General features: G+C 36.2%; 1 protein-coding gene across 10 annotated transcripts in view; it reads right to left on the minus strand.

The window, feature by feature from the left end:
- Positions 1 to 21,025, minus strand: part of KCNIP4 (potassium voltage-gated channel interacting protein 4) — a 397,111-nt gene that overhangs the window by 32,828 nt on the left and 343,258 nt on the right. For 7 of the 10 annotated variants that reach the window (XM_068188786.1, XM_068188781.1, XM_068188785.1 and 4 more), the window contains one exon: positions 9,012 to 9,136. In XM_068188786.1, coding sequence (XP_068044887.1) covers positions 9,012 to 9,136 — 125 coding nt within the window. Of the gene's footprint in view, positions 1 to 9,011; positions 9,137 to 13,781; positions 13,884 to 21,025 lie in introns of all 10 variants that reach the window. The other 3 variants (XM_068188780.1, XM_068188779.1, XM_068188789.1) reach the window with 1 other exon arrangement.

Consider the following 21,025-nt stretch of genomic DNA (forward strand, 5'->3'; position numbering starts at 1 on the left):
ATTTTTAGAAAAGATGTTGATCTAGACATTTGTAAACAAAAATTAATTCTGTTGAAATAAATAAAGGACTGTTTCACTTATTTCTGACAAAACCTGTATGTTGCTAATTTTGTTCTCATTGGTCAGAAGTTTAAAGCAGAAAAAAATATAAAGATCCAAAATAATTTGGAAATTCCTGGCATCCATGACAGATACCTGAGTCCAGCACAAATAAGACTTATCTATCAAGTCCATAGAGCCCAAAAGGCGGAACTGCAACATCAAGAAGTTTCACCAGAAGATATATTTATTCCCTCCTCCCTCATTTTGCAGGCTTAGGATCCCCGCCTGAAAATATGTGTGTCCACATGCTGCATCCAAATTGGAGGGGAACAGAGAGACAACTTAGTACAAGATTAAATAAAGAATTATAATTTGTGCACAAAATCTTTGAATGAAGGAAATTGGTAGCAAGAAAGCCAGGTAGAGAGATTTTTGAATGCTACTGTCTCAACTAATAAATATTCTCACAGAACAATTTTATGTTAAGCTGTGTGTAATAAAGTGCAATGTTTATAGTAGTTACAGTTAATATACATTGCAGCTTATGAAGAAAAGGGGATGAGCAGAGAAAGGAGAGTAAGAGCTGTCTCCTTACTAAATTTTTAAATTACAACATCATCAGAGCTGCATTGCACCAAAAGTTACTTCTTTAATGTTAGTGATTACCCAGAACCAAAATCCAATCAGTGCACATAACTCAAATACCAGGCTCTATAGTGCTTAGCCCAGATGCTGCAAAAAAATAACTGCAGTGAGCTGTAGCCAAAAATGACATTTGGCCGCTCGTATTCTAGAACATAAACATTTATATTCCAAACTGATGCACATAAAGGCTCATGTGGTAGAAAACAGCTCTTCCAGCAGATGAATTACACTGAGCATCTGGCTGGTAAAGCAGGTCTGCACTGTGCTTCAAGTGTCAGCCTGGCACTTGTGAGCTCCAGGGAGAGCACACCAGAGACAGGACAGGGTATTGCCAATATACGAGGGGCTCACAAGCATAAAGAACAATAAAATTCCACTAAAATCTAATGTGAACTTTTTTTTTTTTTTTTTTTTAACAAAAAAGAACTTTAGAGGCATTTGGTGCTCTGGACTATTATTACTATTGGGTATTTAAGTCACAGTCTTTTTGTACGTTTCTTAATTAGAGATTTGGCACCTACCTTTTAAAGAGATAATTCATGACCGAGCAGCCACTATTATGAAGACAATCCTTGGTAAGCCAGATGACATTTTTTCCCTAGTGAGCACGACGTGAAATGTCTTGTGCAATGAGATGAATAGAAGTGTAGGGCCTGAGGTCATTATTAACTTTCAGAAAGAAAGTTTCAATCTCTGCTAGTAACTGTGAGACTAATTGAAACAAATACCTCTGCTGAACACACTAAGATCTGTAAATTTGTGATGGCAACTATACTCTAGGTTTGTCAAACTGTACTTCCAAATTATTTTACTTGAATACTTTTTGAAATGTTTCAAGTCTCTTTACTAACACTCAAAGGAAATATATGATGAATGTAAGAATTATTTATTGCTCAGATTGGTAAAAGATTTTCACATAGCCTTGTTTGAAATATGGAAGAGTTCCCTCTAAGTCCCTAACAAATGAATGCCAAATGAATGAATAATAACAAAATTCTTCCTTGGCAAGGGCTGGTTATTTTAAAGTTGTTCTTCAGTCATCTAAAATTTATAAAACAATTGATCTGAGGCACAACTGGAAAACAAGAACTCCACTTTTAAAAAGGGAGATTTGAGCTATGTGCATTGTACATGTCTACTGAAGTCTTAGAGAGGAAAAGAAGATTTACAGAAATCTGTCTATCGACAGCACACTAGGTATCTAGCGTCTAGGTTTACTTGCCTCAGCTTCATTATGCCGTTGTCTATTGTTTAGTTTATTAAGACAAGTCACAGGAGTTTTCTAACATAGGGGAATGTTAATTTTTAGTTTTAATCTGATTTTTTTGTAAGATTTAGAACTTCCATTTACTTTTTTCCATTTTATTGGCATTTGTATGCCCAAAGTTCAGCAGGTTTATATGCTTGAGGCACAAACTGTTCAGATGTCATCACTATGTCTATCTGAAAAGACAAGTTGTTGCTACTTTGTATGTACAACCTCTGCATGTCCACAACACTGGTGTTCCAACACTGCTTTGTGCAGAGGGGTCAGCACCTCTGCAAAAGCTTTCAGCACAATGGGAATGTCTCATGCACTGATGCCCAGTAGAGCATCTCCTGTTTGATATTCAGAGTCACAGAGGGATATAGCTCAAATGGTTTTAGTATTGATTCATGTTAGCCAAGGAAACCCTGTAGAAACCTTTAACTGATCTATATTTTTCTTCTAGGCTCTCTTCTGCTGGGTCAGAAATTCTGCATCTGGAAAGATCTTGCTAAGACTGCATGCTGTGAAGCCCTAAGACTTGTACAGACAGTCATCAAATCTTAAGGAAAAGCAACTGCACCGACTGCTGGTCAACTGAAAAATCTATCTTGCTGTCCTAGGGCTCCACATGGGAGGTTGAAAAGCATATTTAAGCTCTAAGCTACTTCACCTACAAGAACAAGCTTTGGAGGACTGATGTCAGGGGCAAAATTCTCTTGCATTAGTGCCATTTCCACTCATGTTTGGCTTGGGGTTCTCCCTCTCTGTTCTGGTCTGTATTAATCTTGAATCTGCATTTACTCATTGCAATACAAACATAGAGGTTCAGTGTAGAACTGAATGTGATCACAACAAACTGTATCATTCTGAACTGAACAATCCTATTGTCTCTGTGAGATAGGTGACATGGCCAGTTCAGAGAAAGCTGATCCGAGCTAAAATATTATTTCTTGTAGCATGAAAGCCTCTGTTTCATAATATTCAATGTTCCAGAGATATAAACTGAGAGGATTATGTTGTCATTGTCCCTTGTCATGCTTTAGAACAAGTGGAAAAACTTAAGTAAGAAAGCAAGGAAAATGGAATGGAGGTTCAAAATCTCTGTTTTGGATCATCACAGAGGTATTTTAACTTTTTGCAATGAGTTAAAAATTTTTCATCTCTTTAATAGTCACGTCTATGTCCCCTGTCAGTACAATATTTCAATTTGTGCTAAATAATTTCTAATCAAGACATTGATTATTTTAGAAACTACACTTGAAAGGCAGAAGTGAAATACAGAACTACACGTCTCTATTAGCCACAGGTCAGAGGCTGTGCAAACAGCACAGCCAAAAAGGTAAAAGCCATCTATGTGTAGGACACTGAGATTCATTTCTCATACCTTCTTTCTTACCAAGTAGGTTCCAACTGCAGTGAAAAAAACAAATGTATATAGTGTCCCTAGAATGTCGCCCTGTTCTTTTGAGAGTTTTAAAGTTCTTCTAAGAAGTTCCTATACCTTCTGATATTTACAGATTTCAACTGAATTTTCTCACGCATTGTTTTGCATTCTTCTTTGTAGATAGAGAGAATTGATGGACTGTTAGTTTGACCAGTATGGTTGGAGAGGTGGCAGTTTCACCCTCCAATCCACTGTCACTTTTGCTATAATATATATAGTAGAGTCAGAAAATAAAGTTTGCTTTCTTAGGTTCTTTTTCTTTCCTTTTACATCTAGACTGCTTCTGTGAGTTATTTCGTGTCACAGTGTGACACTAGAATATCATGCATACAAATATTTAAGAAAAGTTTAATCATTCTGAAAACTTTAACTTTTGTACTCAAAATTACATTGAGGTGTTTCAGCTTTTGCACAAGTTAGTGCATATCCTGCAAAATGCACATTATACACCCAACTTTTATCTTCCTTGTTAAGCAAAAAGTCGCAGGAGTAGAAAAATTATTTATACAGTGAAAATTATTTGTATTCCATGTACTAATTCAATTCTGCTCTTCTAAATCTCAATTACTTTCACAAAATTTATATTTTTTCATTTGCTTTTTAAAACTCTAATTAAATGGGAAAATGTTCAAACACAAAACTCAAACGTTTCAGACAATCAATAAATGAGCTTTATCACCTCTGAAACTAGCTTCCATTAAACTTTCTGTGAGACTCACAAATGCAACATACAGTAATATAATGTTTCCATCAAATCATAACTGAAATAGAAAAATCTCTGAATAAATTATATTTCAACTTATGCACATAGATGGGTAGTGTAATGACGGAACCGATCTCTGAGCTGTAACATTGTCATCTATTTTTTTACAATCATTCTTTGTCTCATTTGCAAAATGGAAGAAAAGTGTCTTAGAAAGTGTCTTAAAAATTCTCAATAAATATCATAAGTGTGGAGCTGCCTATTTAAAGCACCAGTATGTGTCCACAGACATTTTAATGCATTTATTACTTCAATTTATATTTTCTCTGACATACAGCCGGGTAAGATAAAAGACTCATGAAAAATCTTTCCAGTTTACTGGAAAAGCCCAGGAGTTTCCCAACACAGAGCTCTACAAAAATTTTTAGAGGAATATTCAACAAAAATGAAGAAAAATATTAACATTTTAATTTAATACAGGAGCATCTTTTGTGCAGCAAAAGGATTATCCAGGTATTTTTTAAATGGACGTTTTTAAAACTAGGAGAGATCTATCAATGGACAGACGAGAAAGAAAGACCACATGTTGAGTCCATGCTTGATAGTCTGTACAAGTTATTGTGAAGTACCACTTATACTAGGACTGCCACAGAGCTGTTGGCTTGAAAGGTTAATGACTGCAGCAATCACAATTTCAATTTACAAGAAATGGGATGAGAAGAAGCCAAATACAAATTGGAAATGTCCTACTGTGATGGCAGCTGAGCAACAATTCATCAACAACAGCACAGGAATATTGTAAAGCCAGAGTGCTGGGGACAGCCTTTTCAGCCTGAGAAGGGCTTAGGCCTTATATTAAGCTCATTTTTCAAGGATAGTACAGAAGCTTAAAAATAGCTAAATGACCTAATATAGACATAAGTTCTCCCTTGATAATTTTCTCTATAATAGTTGTTATGTCATCTGAAGGTGCTTATCCCACATCCTTACATTTTCTTTAGTGTATATCCCCTTTCATTTTTAATGTTGACTTTGAGTTCTACCAAAACAGCCATTGTCCCAAAGGCATTTCAATCATCTTTGAGCATTTCCTGCAATTATACTCTAGCTCTTGCTTATTTAGAGCATCAGCTCTACTACAATGTGATCTGAGACTTTCTAAAGCTTTCAGCTGTTTACATACAGACAAAGATGCTCTGTGCGACCCTGTGCTCCTTCTGCCTGGATTTTGCATGTAATTTGTGTTCAGTGGAAAATCAAATTGATGATAATAAATCAAACTTTATAATCATCAACACTACAGAAATGCAGGTGTATTTTACTGCTTTCTTATCTAAAGTCAGTCAGAACTACATGTAAGCAATTTGAAGTCAGAAATAACAAATAACTGGAGGTAAGTTGTAAAAAGTTCTGTTCATCCCTATCTCAGAAGAGACATCCTAAAACTCAAAAGGATTCAGAAAAATAAGCAGGCTGGAGTGAGATTCTATAGACAAAAGCTTTTCAATTAGTACTAAAGTGCTGTAGGATGCTGCTAATTTCATCTAACAGGACCACAACATCAGTAGAACGACAGTAATTTAAGTTCATGCTTTAATTTATCTTGCTTTATATACTTAAATTATCGAAGAGATAGTAAGACAGGCAAATATCAGGTGAAAAGCATAACGCACAGAGGTATGATCTGCACAAGATTTTGATAACATCATGTTAAATATGTATGTGTCTGTGTCTTTCATTAGATCTTTCAGTAGTTTCCTTCTTAGTGGAATGATTAAACAGAACATCACAGACTCAGAGAATGGCTGGGGGGGGAAGGGATCTCTGGAGATATCTGGTTGCACACTCCTGCATTTGCAGGCCCACCTGGAGAGGATCCCCAGGACCATGTCCAGAGAACTAACTTTTGGATACCTTCAAGCAGGGAGATGACACAAACCCAGTGGGCAATCTGGGCTGGTGGTCAGTTACCCTCACAGTGAAAAACTGTTTCCTGATGTACAGAGGGAACATCCTGTGTTTCACTTTGTGCCTACTGCCTCTGGTCCTGGCACTGAAAAGGGCCAGGCTCTATCTTTACACCCTCCCTTCAGATATTTATATATGCTGGTAAGATCCCTGCTGAGTAGGTCCTGGGCCCTACTGAAAAGAGCTGGGCTCTATCTTTCCACCCTCCCTTCAGATATTTATATATGCTGGTAAGATCCCTGCTGAGCTTTCTTTTCTCCAGACTGATCAGTCTCAGCTCTCCCAGCCTTGCCCCATAGGAGAGGTGCTCCAGTCCCTTAAACACGTTTGTGACCCTTTGTTGGACTCTCTCCAGTATGTCCATACTTTTGTTTTACTGGAGAGCCCAGAACAGGCCACAGCACTCCAGATGTGGCCTCACCAGTGCTGAGTGAAGGGCTGGTGTGGCCTCCCAGGGCTCCCTTGACCTGATGGAAATGCCTTACCTAAAGCAGAACTGCCTTTTCTGCATAGACAGACATTTGCTGGCTCATGCTCAACAAAGCAAAGCCAGTGTCCAGCTGGGTGGCACCCAGGAGACCTTGGTACACAAAGCAGATGCGTGAAGCACACAGGCTTATCTGTGCTTGGAAATATTGGCAGGATAGCCCCAAGCTGGATGACAGTGTGAGAAGGCAGGTGACCTGTGGCAGGCAGAAGAGGATGATGGAGCACTGTAAGGGGGGGATGGTCCAAGCACAGACCATGGGAGACATTGCAATGCCATTGTGGATCAGTACCCACCAAAGCAACTCAAGTTATACTCAATAAAAGGTAGATATGTGGAAGGAAAGGTAAACTAATCAGCATAGACAAGGTACTCAGAGAGCTGAGGTAGACTTGTCCTACCAGTTCTCTGAAGTGATTATAGAACTGTGATCTAGCACAATATATTGCAGCAGAAACTGTTAATATGTGAAATAAAACAAACTCCAACTCAATAAAAAGCTTGAAATCATCCATTTCTGAAATCTAATGCCTGGGCTAAAGAATACTACTTTAAACTGATTGATCTTTATAACAGTCACTAGCCTTGGGCATGCTTTACAGCATTTTAGATCATAATTGATAACTTTGCAATGATATTACACAAAAAAACACTGAAGTTCATGCCCATTTACTCTATCTAGTCAAATATATGTTATACATGCATGTCTTGAATTATCACGTACTGATAAGGAAATGGATAAAAATGTCTTACCACCAAAATTTATTTGATGTAAGTAGAACTTACATCTTGGAACAGAAAAGAATATGAAGAGCTGTAATTCCTCTTTTCAGAAAATGCCAGAAAAGGGTATAAATTATAATACTTCCTGATAACCTGTTCTCTTTCTCCATACTTCATTTAATGCAAAGAAATATCAAGGTTCTTAGTTTCAGAAACTCTAAAAAAATTTATTCTTGGAGAAACAGAGAGAAGGCTTATTTTATCTTCTATACTTTGCACTTTTTTGCCTTAGATAATTAGGGACATTAGATGATGATTTGCAATGCCTGGAGAATATTTTCATTAGCAGGGGAATGTTCTCTGGAACCCTGAGGAAATGAAAAGCTTTTAAGAGCAATCACTGTTAATCAGTAGCATGCCAACATTGTATACTTTCTGGAACTGAGAATGATAGAGACAGGACACATTAAGTGACTCTGTCTTGCTTGCATTGTAAGCTTTTGATAAAAAAAATGTGTTTAAAACATCTCTTTGCATGTCTTGCTTTCTTTACAGAATGTAGGAGAGCAAAGAACTCTGCAAGATTTACACTTCTTTTACAATCTATTGAAGATATACTCTCTGATTCCATAATGGAGCTTCACTGTGTTTTTATTAACTCATCTGAGTAGTAAATGCCATGGGCAAGAGATTGTCCGTTTTCACCCAAGAAGGGTGAAAGAAAAATTAAACTACAAGGTGATAAATGCAATTAAATTAATCTTTAGCTTCAGCTTAGCAGGAGACATAGCATCTGCACAATTGGAATAATTACAGCCAAAATTATAGATTAATATTAGACAGGGATAATTAAAAATTTGCTATTATTAATTTTAATATAATATTTTAAAATATTTTAAATGTTAACTGCATTCAATATTCCACATATTCTTCTAATCAGATAAAGGATAGTAAAATAAATAGAAAAAAAGTATATTTTTTAAGAAAACAGAGTTCAGTACTACTTACTAACATCTTTTTGAGTTTTATTTCTTTGCTGTACTAGCCATGCATGCCTCACAAGTCAAAACCAAGCCCAGCACTACAGGGCAGCTGTACACTCTGGAAAATGAGTCAGACTACACCCACATACTGGGGTCCTTAGTTGGGATCCCTGCCAAATAAAACATTGGACGTGCCCATGTATCACACATTTTCAGAAAAAAAAAATCACAATTACTCCTAGTAAAGGGATCTAAGAAGATTATATATTTGTAGAACTAGTGAAAACTGATGAAGTTATGTACAGCTGTTCATCAAATAAAAAAGTCATCTAGTGCAGTTGAAATCAATTACTTCTTGTGACAGCTCCTGTGAATACAAACATCAAATTCTTTCTTCTGACCAAATTTTTCAGGGCTTTTCCATTATTACATCCTTAGACAAACAACCTCAACACAACTTTCAATTTGTCTTTGAACAAAGTCCTACTATATAATTTATACTTATTCTACTAAGAATAAGTAACTACTCCTACTAAGTTATAATTATTCTCTCCTTGATGCTTTCTTTTTTGTCTGCATCTTTCGTTCATTAAATAGTTTAATGACTTTAGACCAATTGTTTCAGAGTGACTGTTTCCTCATCTGATCATATATGTAGTATTTAGCTACTGAAACTCATGAGCTGCACTGCTAGTCACTCTTACACAGCTGAGACTTCAGTGGCACATCCCATAAACAGAGTGCAAATTCAAAAAGGAAGTGCTTACATTCTTGAAACCTCTATATAAGATCTGAAGTTCCTTCTTTGTGAATTTACTCTGTGCTTCCAGCAGTTCAAGAGCTTCAGGTCTATGTCGTACTGTGGCCATTTCCATTTCATCTTCTACAGTGTCTGCAGAATACAAGAGACACAGAAGCAAAGCTCAACAAGAAAAACAGGAAGTAAAAATACTTAACCCTTTCAAAAAGACAGAGAAGAAAAAAGGAAAGCGGGAGGAGGGAAGAGGAAAGGGAAAGGAAAAGGGAAAGGGAAAAGGGAAAAGGGAAAGGGGAATAGAAAGGGAAAGGGAAAGGGAAAGGAAGAAAGAAAAGACATTCTCTTAAAGACTTGTTTTTGCAGATTTAATGACAAATGATGAGTCCATTTTGAACTCATAGGAAAAGGGTGTCTATCATCTGCTTCTGTGGCTGCAAAGAATAGTGAACAGCAGTGATGATCCAGTAGCCTGCATATTATCTCATGAGTAGTAATAGCAATAAAATGGAAAGCCAACATTCAAGAGCATGCATGATACATTCAGTATGACTTTTCTGTTTATACAACCCTGTGACCAAAGGAAACAATTTTACAAAACTTTAGTGACTCCAGAAAACTGAAAATTTTCCTTCAGCTAGATAATGGATGTGAATTGACTGTATCAGGCTGGGATTTTTATTGTGAAGTTGTCCTCTGGAAAGCATGTGAAATTGATGTTGCACATCCAGCAGCAGGTCTTTGAGTATTGTACAACTGATCCATTAGGAGAAATATTATTGAGGGTGAGCAGCCTAAGTGGGGAACATGATCGTTTTTATGACCTCCTATTTAGGTACATAAGAATGTGGATATACACATTCAAGGTTTACACTTGAGTGTAGACCTAAAACGATGAGAATTAGCAATTCATTTTTTCCTAGGTAGAGTTTTAAATGCCAAAGTTCAATTTAACTGCTAAAGGAACTTACAATAGAGTGCCAGTCAGTTGTGATTACAAATACGAATATGTGTGTCCATTTCTAAGAACGGACAGCCTTAAACGTAACTCACATAGTAGTCCAGATTAATTTAATGAAATTACTGCCTTATTTTCATTTAAGATTTATAGGAACTATAGAAATATAACAGTACAATTGCTTAATTTTGACTTATACAATGCTGAAGATACATATTTTATTTCATTAGAATCTGGGACCCTTTATTCTTAGAATAAAGTTTATTTGGTTCAATATTCATAAACACATAGTATTAGAATAGTCAATTAAAGTAGTATTATGCCTACAGTTTCATATATTTTTGTTCTGCTATAATGCAGAAATAATAGCTTTCAGCTGCTTGGGAGAAATTTGGCATCAGAAGATATAGTTCAGCTAAACAAAAAATAAACAACCTTTAAAAAGATTTTTAATAATATATAAACTATTTGTAAAAATCTTCACAAAATTTAGGGCTTTGTTCTTTGTCCTGTGAAAAATATGTTGCTGTTTGCACTCTTCTCAGGAGGGTGATCTCAGTGTGATCCAGATGATTTTTTTTTTGTTAACCTCAACTCAGCACTAGATACTTAGACTAAATTGGCAAAAATATCAACCTGAGAATAAATATTGTTGAAAGCTCACTTGTATTTTATATTTGAATGGTTACATTGGATTTAAATGGGCTTTGGTTTTAGACAGAAAAACACTTAACTTGAAATGAGTTCTCTAAGTGCCCATTTGTAAAACATCTGGCTACCCAGAGAGACATCTACAAGCTTTTCTGGAAGCTAAATGAATACACATAATAAATGTGAGTCTAGAGATAAAGGCCAGACAATGTGCTGAGCATGATATTTGGCATAACCTTAGCAGTAAACATTTTTATTGCATTTAAGTGATTCAGTAAGCATGTAGAAGACTGCAATAGGCTGATGATGTTAAAGAAAAGGTTCAGTATAACATTCTTTACACTCGACTTCACAAGTCTCTTATAGATAGAAATAATAAAAATGCAATATCAACATAAACTTCCTTAAAATCAACCAACTGTGATGACTAAAATGCTATTAGCATTCATTAATCATTTGCAGGTTTTAATTTTTTTTTCTTCACACTTCTAGCTACCAGGCTGGAAAAGAAAATTCTATACTTTAAAATATGCAGAGAAGTGTGTGAATCTATTTTTACTATTTATATTTTTATCTGTTTCTAAACAATAATGATTTCTGTGGCATTAGTTATTTTAGTTCTTTGGTTTATTCAACCTAGATAAGTTAGGAATACATTTTTTTTTTCATAGAAATGAAATTTCATGTCAACTGAAAACCAGAAACAAGTTCACAATCCCTCATTAATGTACTAAACAAAATATTCTTACTGATTTCATTAATTAGTAGATTTCTTATAGCTAAATAGTAAAGACATTTTTTAATGTAAATGTCATAGGAGATATGCTTTGAACCTTTCACTATTCATTATAGAACAAGATGGTAAAAACACTGCAAAAAACAAATGTACTCTTCAAATAATTCATACCTGTAAAAAATTGTGCACATGCATTTCCCTGCAAAACTCCACATTATAGCTTCCCTAACAATTTAGCATGTTTTTCTTTTTCAAAACCATTGAGTGTAGTCTTACCCCAGTGTATGTGCTCATGCACATGTCTAGGGAATGATGGGTTTAAGTTTAGACTTACTAGACTAGAGCACACAACAAAGTGATCTTTTACATGCTCTTTTCAATAGGAATGCTGAAATATCTTCAATACGAATGCTGAAACAAGATTTTACATTTTTAGATAACCTTTGTAAGCACATATTGATAGAAGTGCAGAAGTGCAAATTCAGGTATGTATATTTCAATAAATTACTTGTTTAAAAAATATTTCCCTGATAATTTCTCAGGAATTTACATCATGTGATTGCTATTGCAAGTGGTGTTTTCATTCCTAAGACACTATAATGTTGCTTCTTTCATGCTAGCAGAAATAAATAGCACATGATGTCAAAATGGAATAATAACAGTGTATATCTACAATGATAGTCTTATTCAAGATTTTCTCTTGATATAACATTCTTACTTAATGTAGCACCTAATTATTGAGGAGATTACAGAGAAAATTATTGAATGCACCTTTTTTACCACTTTGTTCTCAAGTAGGAAATATTTAATACTCATTTTAGTTCAACTTCTGGTTTATAGAGTAATTTCAGTAAGGAAAATATAAGTTTGACATGATCAAGATTTCTGAGACTGACTCCAAATATATTTGGTTACCTGTGCAGATAAAGAGCTTACATAGAAATGTGCAAAGAACAAGGACGTGTCACTCTCACAGAAACTTCAAACAAACAGATCAAACTTTTTATTCATTCTGTTCTATTTCCTTATCTATTCCATTCCCCATGCCTGGGGGTGTTCAGGTTGGATGGGACTTTGAGCAACCTGGTCTTGTGTAGGAAGACTGGACTGGATGATTTTAGATGTTTCTCTTCCAACTCAAGCAAACCTGTGATTTTCTGATTCCTTTTATCATCTAGGGCTATACTGCTCAGGTCATGCAGCTGAAAGTAACTTATCCAGAAAGAGTTATTAACAAGTGCCACAACAGTAACTGCAGTTTTTAAGCTACCTTATTTTTAATTAAGACATATTAGCTAAAGACCCCATGAAAAAAATAAATCTGTGTACATTCAGAAATTTAACCCTTTTCATCTCAAATACTTAAAAGGAAAGCAAGTACCTGAGTTTTCTCTACAGAGGAGAATATGAAAAACAGTGAAGGGGCATAGCCTAAAGAAACCTTAGATCTATACCTGTGAAGTCTTGACATTTAGTAGGGGCCTGTATTTATTTCAAACTGTATGGTTGTCCTGGATTCACTAGGCATGAGGAACTGCTCTTGCAGGCCTTTTTTACCTGAGATTGATCGATATGCTTTATCAGAAGAGTATACAAGAAACACATGGACCATTCAGCTTCTGGTTTTAGGTGCTCCTAATAGTGCCTAGAATTCAGTCAAATTAATCTAGATTGAATTAGATCCAGAGAGATATTTTAAAATCTGCTACAGGAGTCAATTTATATAGGAAGACATTATAGTTTAATTGCTGTAATTAATCTCTATCTGGGAATATATATGTATCTATGTATTGATCTCTCACTCCCTCTGCCCCTCTATATTTATCTGTTACCTACTCTCAAGAGATTTTATCAAGACATTCAGTATAATATCAGTGTGCTTTTCCTGTATATCCACATTTACATACTTTCTTTTCAATCTCATTATTTTTTTTTCTGTCAGACAACAACTTTAAGTCCTGTTCCCTAAATAGTTTGAAGTTCTATATTCAAAACCTGCAGGGCCATTCCTTTGCTCCCAGACTAGTTATCCAGTTATGATTGTACCCCCTGTGTATTGAATAGCAAGCACACACAGACACCTGCATAAAAATTAAAAAAAGTTACCACTTTTCAAATTCATGGAGAGCAGATATTAAATTTAACCAGGGAATCACCTGTCAACTAACTTGCAGATCATAAGTGACAACTGATAACTTTTGGTTATCCCCTCTCCTGCAATTGCCAAGCTCCTGTGTGGCAGACCATGGCAGTGGTATCTTGCCATCCTACTCTGCACAGACAAATCTGTGCATCACTAGATTTTAAACCTTGATAAACCATATGATTACTTCAGCAGATATCTCGCCTCTCAAATGAGCAGTTAATGAAAGTATAACTTTTGATACATGCAAACCTAAAAAAAAAATCAAATTAAAAAAATGAAAAATAAAACTTGCTTTGAGTAACAGGAGATGTCGTTTTGGCAGCCGAGCAGGGCAAGAGCTTCATAAGTCGCTCTTTAATGCTGCGTTTGGTACTGTTCTGAGCGTAGAGGAAACCTAAAAAATATATTATCAGGACTGTTAACATAGGCTTGACAACAATTTCTGTACATGCTGCAGAGTTCATCATTAGAGCAGAATCCTGATGGGAAAAGGCCAAACAGATGGCAGCCACCATGAATTGCAAAGGGCAACCAGAATTTTTGAACAGGACAACAAAATTGTTTTGTCTTAGTATCTTTCCAGCATCTTTCCAATACAGGGGATTTGTTTGTCTGTGTGCACCTCTTGTAATAATTTTATAACCCGCCTTAAATCATCTAACGGAGTAGTGTCAGATTATTAATTTGAAACAACAGAAGGTAAAAGAAGGTATGTAAAACATTTTGATGTTAAAATACTTTAAAGACTTTTAAGTCTATTTCATTTTGAATTTTAAGATGGAAAACAAAACCAAACTGAAATGAAATCTCAAAGATATCTTTTGTTGTCCTTTCTGGCAGACTTCTAATTCCATGGCTGAGCTTTCCCATATAATAAATTTGGCAATTGTGATAACCCATCTGGTACTTTTGCCTTTTCTGAGTTGTAAAATATCAACTATGATGTGTAGTCAGTCTCCCTTTAATATTTGTCACTCTACATGTATAAAATATAAATATTATTTATACTCTGATTTTAAACACTAATTTGGCTGAATAGCTAATGTTCATGTGCTATAAAGCAGGTGAACAGCATCACCTTTATTTACTGTGATGGAAACTGTTGGAGTATCTTCCTGTGAGGTCTAACCAACCATCTTAAAAAAATGGGTGATATGAGCAAGCATTGCCTGGGTGGATATTTGCTGCAAATGACAAACTTAACACCTGTAAAACAGCTCAGTACCTGATTTATATTCCTGAGAGAGGCAGAGCTTGCCTGGGACATTATGCAACTTCTGCACTTTTCATCTCGACTTCATGCACGGAAACACAAACACTGCTCTATGATGGCTCTTGCCACAACAGCCAGAGTACAAAACAGATGAGGCAAGAGATGAAAGACACAATTGACAGGTCCTGTGCTAAGGGCACAGGCACCAGGATAATCTTTAGTTATCCCCTCGGCTGCAATTGCCCTGAATCCTGGTGTTAGCGACATGACGTACAACTGTTCCCAAGCCATCTTAAATATGTACTTGCATTTGGGAACAGCAAGCAAGAAGCTTTAAGGATATTAAACTTTGAAAATAAAAGGGAAAAAAAATCAGTTTGTATATGAGTAAAACATTGAAGGAAATGAAAAAGAAATGAGAAAAACCAGGGATGACTCAGACACAGCCTGAAAAAATCAACCAACTTTCAGCAGACAAATTCTGCCTCTGAAAGAGCATCAGCTCTGGTGAATACACAAAACAATCCAGTTTCAGCACAAGGTCAGATGGGCCTAAATGACTATCTCAGGAAATGTCTAAATCTTTTAATACAAAAAATAAGAATGAATACACTTTTATCCAGTAGCACCTAACCATCAGCACAACTCAGAAACATAGTGCAGATAAATGCTTTAAAAGTGCAGTCTGGGATCTGATGGGATCTCAAACTTCCTATTTTTAGTTTGAGCACCAAACCTGAGTCTTTAAATGGGTAGCTTGCTGTCTCAGCTGGCAGTGTCTGCAGTATCACACTATGCCTGTACTGTATCTACCTGAGCATGAAAGAAATCTTTTTATCTGAATTTTTTTTTTATTAGGAATTCTTCTGGCAGAGACATGATGCAGAAATATCTGCAGCTATCTTATTTGTTTGAGTAAAGATTTGAAAAATTTACTCTACACTTATATAATTACATAGGTCCCCACCTATGTAATTACTGATGATGTATACAATGCTTTAAAAAAACATAAAGGGATGCATTATTTCTAAATGGTTTGAAGCTAAAAGCCTTGAGTAAATAGACAGTTTTGCTACATTTAACACAAAAAGCTCATGGAATTCAATACAATCCATATGGGTTTTGCAGTAATATGATTAAGGTCATAACTCGAATAATACAAATAGGAGAAAGTAATATCAGAGGAGTAAGTAACCGAGAAAAACAGGTATAACTCTGCACTCACTTCTGGCAGCTAATTTAAAATTTTGACACTATGGTCAGGGCAGAGGTGAGGGGATTGGTTTATCTTTTCACAGTATGAGAAAGCAGCATGGAATCTTTTCATTCCCAGTGGCTGCAGTTAGTTTATTGTGCAGCTACTCCTGTTATGATCTCCTGATCAGTACTGCAACTTTCAATGTGATTTTTCAGGAGCTAAAATAAAAAAATACTTAATGCAGAGAAAACATGCGGCACACTGGGCCTATACTGTGTCAAAACACTGAGAGTGATAACGAAGATGAAATGTTTTAATAATTTCTGTGAATTCTGTATCTATTTGCCCAGTTTGAAACCGGTTAAGGAAAAATCTTAATCTCTAATATGACCATTATGAAACTAATTCATCTAATAGATTAAAATTATTTATACAGTAGGAAACTCTTATTACCAGTCCTTAGAGTGGCTGGTCATGAAAAGAAGAGCTATAAAGCATCAACACACTGATAGTGATGGACTGATGCTATTTCCTTCAAACTTTTAGAATAGAATAGTAATTCTTAGCCTGAAAACAGATACCTAGGAGAAACTGAATTTTCCAGATTATTTTTGTTTTTTTTTTTCTCAATAATCTGTTGACTAGAAATGTCATAGCTCCTATCCCTAACCCACTAAGGCACAAACTCCTCTGGGCTAGATGTGAAGGCTCTTCAAATTAAGGTTAGTTCACTGGTGCTGCTTGCTTGTGGATTTAATAATCTGTTTCCCTGCAATGAAAATTAAACTGTGAGACACATTTTTTCCCCAGAATTCACTGTGGGAGTGCCCTAGAACTCATCTCTGCATGACACCACGTGGAATTGCAGGCAATTTTCCCCAGAGGCACTTATGTTTCACAAACAGTTCTGTAACTGGAGCACAGCTCACATATTCTCACATCTCGGTAGCCCTCTACAGCTACCTGTGCACAGACTTGGGGCACACGGCATCCTGTGGGAGTGCCTGCTATTTAGCATGATTTATATCTGATATTGCAACTGTTAAATTCACCAATGGCCTAAACCTCCTGTGTAGAGATACTTAAACTAGAGAACTGTAACTTATTAACTGAGGTTTAATATCAAGAGTATAACACATACATATGGCCAGTGCAATTTTTTCCAGACTGCTACTTTTAAAAATTGTACTGGACCAAAAGCATCCAGGTCATTGTCACGTGTGTGACCTAGTCACTTCTTTATCACAGTGTTGACACTGCTGGTTATGAAAAAATACAAAAATATATAAATTTTTATAAGCTAAAAGTTATACGTGATTAATAAATGACTCTATATTTCTAATCATATACACCTACACCTAGACTATCTTAACTCAGTGTATTTACTTTTTTCAGACATAAGATCCCAGCTATAGAAAGACAGTACATATTACATATTGCCCTGTTGTTACAGAGATAGGTCAGACTACCCCAGGAAAGACCATCTAGAAAGGAGTTTTCAGAGGCAAAATATCTCCCTTTCTAAGTGTGATTGGCATCTTTGAAAATTCTTTGTAGTCAGCATGACAGCAAGGGCAGGTAGGCCACTTTTTGCTGCAGTGGCAGATAAGTCAGAATGTCTGTCTTAGACATCCACTAAGTGCACAAGATAGACCTTGCTGTTGCTGCCCTTGCCCCCAAAGCCATGCTCACCGTTCCTGCTTTCATCAAATACTCTTTGTTCAAAGAAGTACCCACCTGCCTCATTGCTGCCATTTTGTAATGGGATTTAGGTGATAAATATACACACAGATATTCAGAAGTAATCTGAATCCCTAAAAGCTTTTGGGGCTGATAATCATACTATTAATGAGGATGTTTCTAGTTCAAAAACTAGAAACAATTCTTCCAACAATTTACTCCTTGTCTGTTATTGAAGGACAAAAGTCACATGTAAACTGCCTCTTTTTTTTCCCTCACTCTTTTCTCTTCATGCTTTTTTATTTCTGTTAATTTTTTTTCCTTCTCAAAGTCTCCCCCTTATATTTGGCAAAGCCAGCAGGTTAGCTCACACTGTTTAAATCTAACTCTGCTTTTTAGTCAGCAGCATTTACAATCCATGGGCCACTTCCAATGCCTTAACAATATAGCTAAGGTCCCAGTAGTGCTAGAATTTGGATTTTGTTGACCTATAGGATTTTATGTCTTCCCATTAAAAATGGGAAAAAAATCTCTTTTATATTTGTTCTGGATGTGATATCTTTGGAAGAGATTTAGCATAAGACTTGAAATCTAGGATCATTTTTTTTTAAATACAAAATTTTGAGACAAAAGTGACAAAGACTCTGAAAACTGAAAGGGAAATGCATTAAGTGGTTTCTTGACATGATGATTTACGCTTAATTTCAGCTGTATGATGGAATTTCTCTCAGGGCCTTAAGGGCTGGCAGCCCCACAAAACTGTTAATGGTTCATCACAGATGGAGTGGCAGGGGAGAAAAAATGAAGTGCAGATTTCATATTCACAGTTCAGGACAAATCAGGGTACATGTGCCTTCTGTGTAGTGAGCTTGGGAATAGAATGAAATTATGTACAACATAAATATTTATAAGCCTCAGCCTCAGTTCTTTGGAAGCACCTGCTGAGGAACTGTGTGAGCTGTCAGTAGGCTACGTGGTAGATCGTCAGCATTCTTTGTCAAGCCAGGAAAACATTCTTGACAATCTCATTTGTCTGTATATGTGCATTCTATTGATTCTTCCTCTACTGATCCTAGCTTCCTGTTTTTCATTGCAATATATTCCTATCAACTTCAGGGACTACTAAAACCCTATAGACCACATCAGATCACCCCTGAAGGTACTGAGTTAAAAAATGGATGGCAGCATTTTAGGGAAAATCTTGGAACTCTAATTTAAAAGTCAGATTGCTCTCCTTCACTTTAAATTCTCTTGTACATACTGTTATCAATCAGTCTCCCAACAGCAGATGCAGATTAGGAACTGATAGTTACGCTTCTCTACCAATAAATTAGAGATCAGAGCCAATTGGGAAGTCTGGAGGCAACAGGATTTGATTGAAAATTAACAGCAAAGAACCAGTGATATTGTCAAAACCAGTAACTACAGTTTGGCATTTGTAGGATTGTCAAAGGAAAAAGGATGAACAAAGAGAGGATTAAGTAGTATCACTAGAGAGAAGAAATAGAGTAGATAAGCATCAAAGTATAAAAGTGATAAAGCAGAGAAATGGCCATATTTTCTCCTGACAGTCTTCATTAAATTTCCCAACTACCGCTTTATCATTCCAGCCATGCCTTTCCATGATATATATAGTTTTTCAATCTGAAAAATTGCTTATTTTATTAAAAGTTTCTATACAAATGTTCAATGTAAACACTACCTAAAACTGTTATAAACATCTCCAGGTGCATAAATTGCAGAGAGTTTCTTCAGTGTAACACTTGAAAATGTACAAGTATGTCAAGATGACTTAATTCATTTACTACCACTTAACACATTTGCACACACACTCTCTAAGTGTATGCAAAACTAAGCTGGTCCCCTATGACAGGAAGCATATTTATAACAGATCACTTATTTTCTTTAGAAAAATCTCACTTGAAGTGGACCATGTGAGTGCATGAAAAAATGCACAATAAATCAGATTTATTGCTGCACTGCAGTTTCCTTCCTTTTCCCCTCCACCCCTTTTGTTGTTTATTAAAAGTTTTTATCTATCTGTAATGCATACAAATGCTCACAGAACAATTTACATCAACAGAAAGTTACTTATATTGTGGGGATCTAGAAAGAAGACAGATTAGGAAGAGATTTTCAAGACAGATGAGAGATCATTCTCTCTCTGTCTCTTCACAAGCAATTTGGTGCTACAGAAATAGCAAGTGATGCTGAGAAATAGCAAGTGATGCCGATGTATTGCAGATGGCTTCTGGATATAAAGAGTGAAGAAGCTGGAAACTTGAGTAACAGTGAAATGGGTCCTAGCACTGGGGAGACACTTCTGGACACCTCTATGGTGGTGTCCCTGGTCAGTGAACAGCCTTAAGGGCTGGCACCAGAGATGGTACAGTGGGGGCAGTGAAAGGTCCCCCCAAGCATTTAGCAGGTCACAAACAGAAGCACAGACCCATAAAGAAAAGCTGTTAAAGAGACTGAATTTCTACTAATTACTGGATTGAGTTTATCTGGTTTAGTGGAGATTCATTGAGTTTTGCAGTGAAGGAAAACTAATTGATGCTTTGACTGAAATGAAGGATCTGTTCTAACCTGGAGGCTAAAATCCAATGGCACAGTGCCCGTGCTGTAAAATATAAAAACAAAAAAGGAAAAACCTCACTGTAAGACTAGAGAAAGCAACTGAAAACAAACAAACAAAAAAAAATAGTCTACCAAAAGTGAGTGACAGAAATCAAATGGGTGATATGAGATGAGCTGGAATGAAAGAGTCCAGTAGAGAAAGGAAAAAAAGAGAAAAAATGCTTAAGAGGATTTAATAATTTGAATGAAAAAGTAAAGAAATTTTAATGAAAGAGACCTTTCAAATATTCATTACCTCTAAATTGAGCTTCTTATGTAAACTGTGTCGATGCTATATGTGAACATGTTCAGTGCTGGACTCAGACACATTTGCCAAAGGGACAGCAGCTGCAGTCAGACCAGAGGCATGGGTGTCCTCAGTCTGTGGTGTCACTCTCTGGCTGGAGCCAGTGGTGTCTCTGTGCCACTCACTGCAGTGGGTGGGAGTCCCAGCCACTGTGCTGGGTGCATGCCCTGAAAAACCCCTACAGCAGGCTCCAGGGTGAGTGAGAGACTCAGTGCCAGTGGCTGCAGCAGGTCCCCAGGTCACAGCCCATGTGTCGGGGAAGAAGCATCTGTGTCTTCTCCAAATCATGTGTGTGGAGCATGTTGCAACATTCCTTAACAAGAACACCAGTATTTTGTGGAGAGAAGTCTTTTCATACTCATTAGGAAAGTTAACGACCAAAGAGAGATACTTTTAATGAATTATTTGAGTATACCTTAATAGTGTTCACACTATTATCTAATTAAGATGAGTGGAAATAATTAACCTGCAGTGCTCCAGGCAGTCATTGTAATGTGCTTTTTAAATGCTTTATAGGAA

This window comes from Anomalospiza imberbis, chromosome 4, assembly GCF_031753505.1.
Source record: "Anomalospiza imberbis isolate Cuckoo-Finch-1a 21T00152 chromosome 4, ASM3175350v1, whole genome shotgun sequence".
Taxonomy (NCBI): Eukaryota; Metazoa; Chordata; class Aves; order Passeriformes; family Viduidae; genus Anomalospiza; species Anomalospiza imberbis.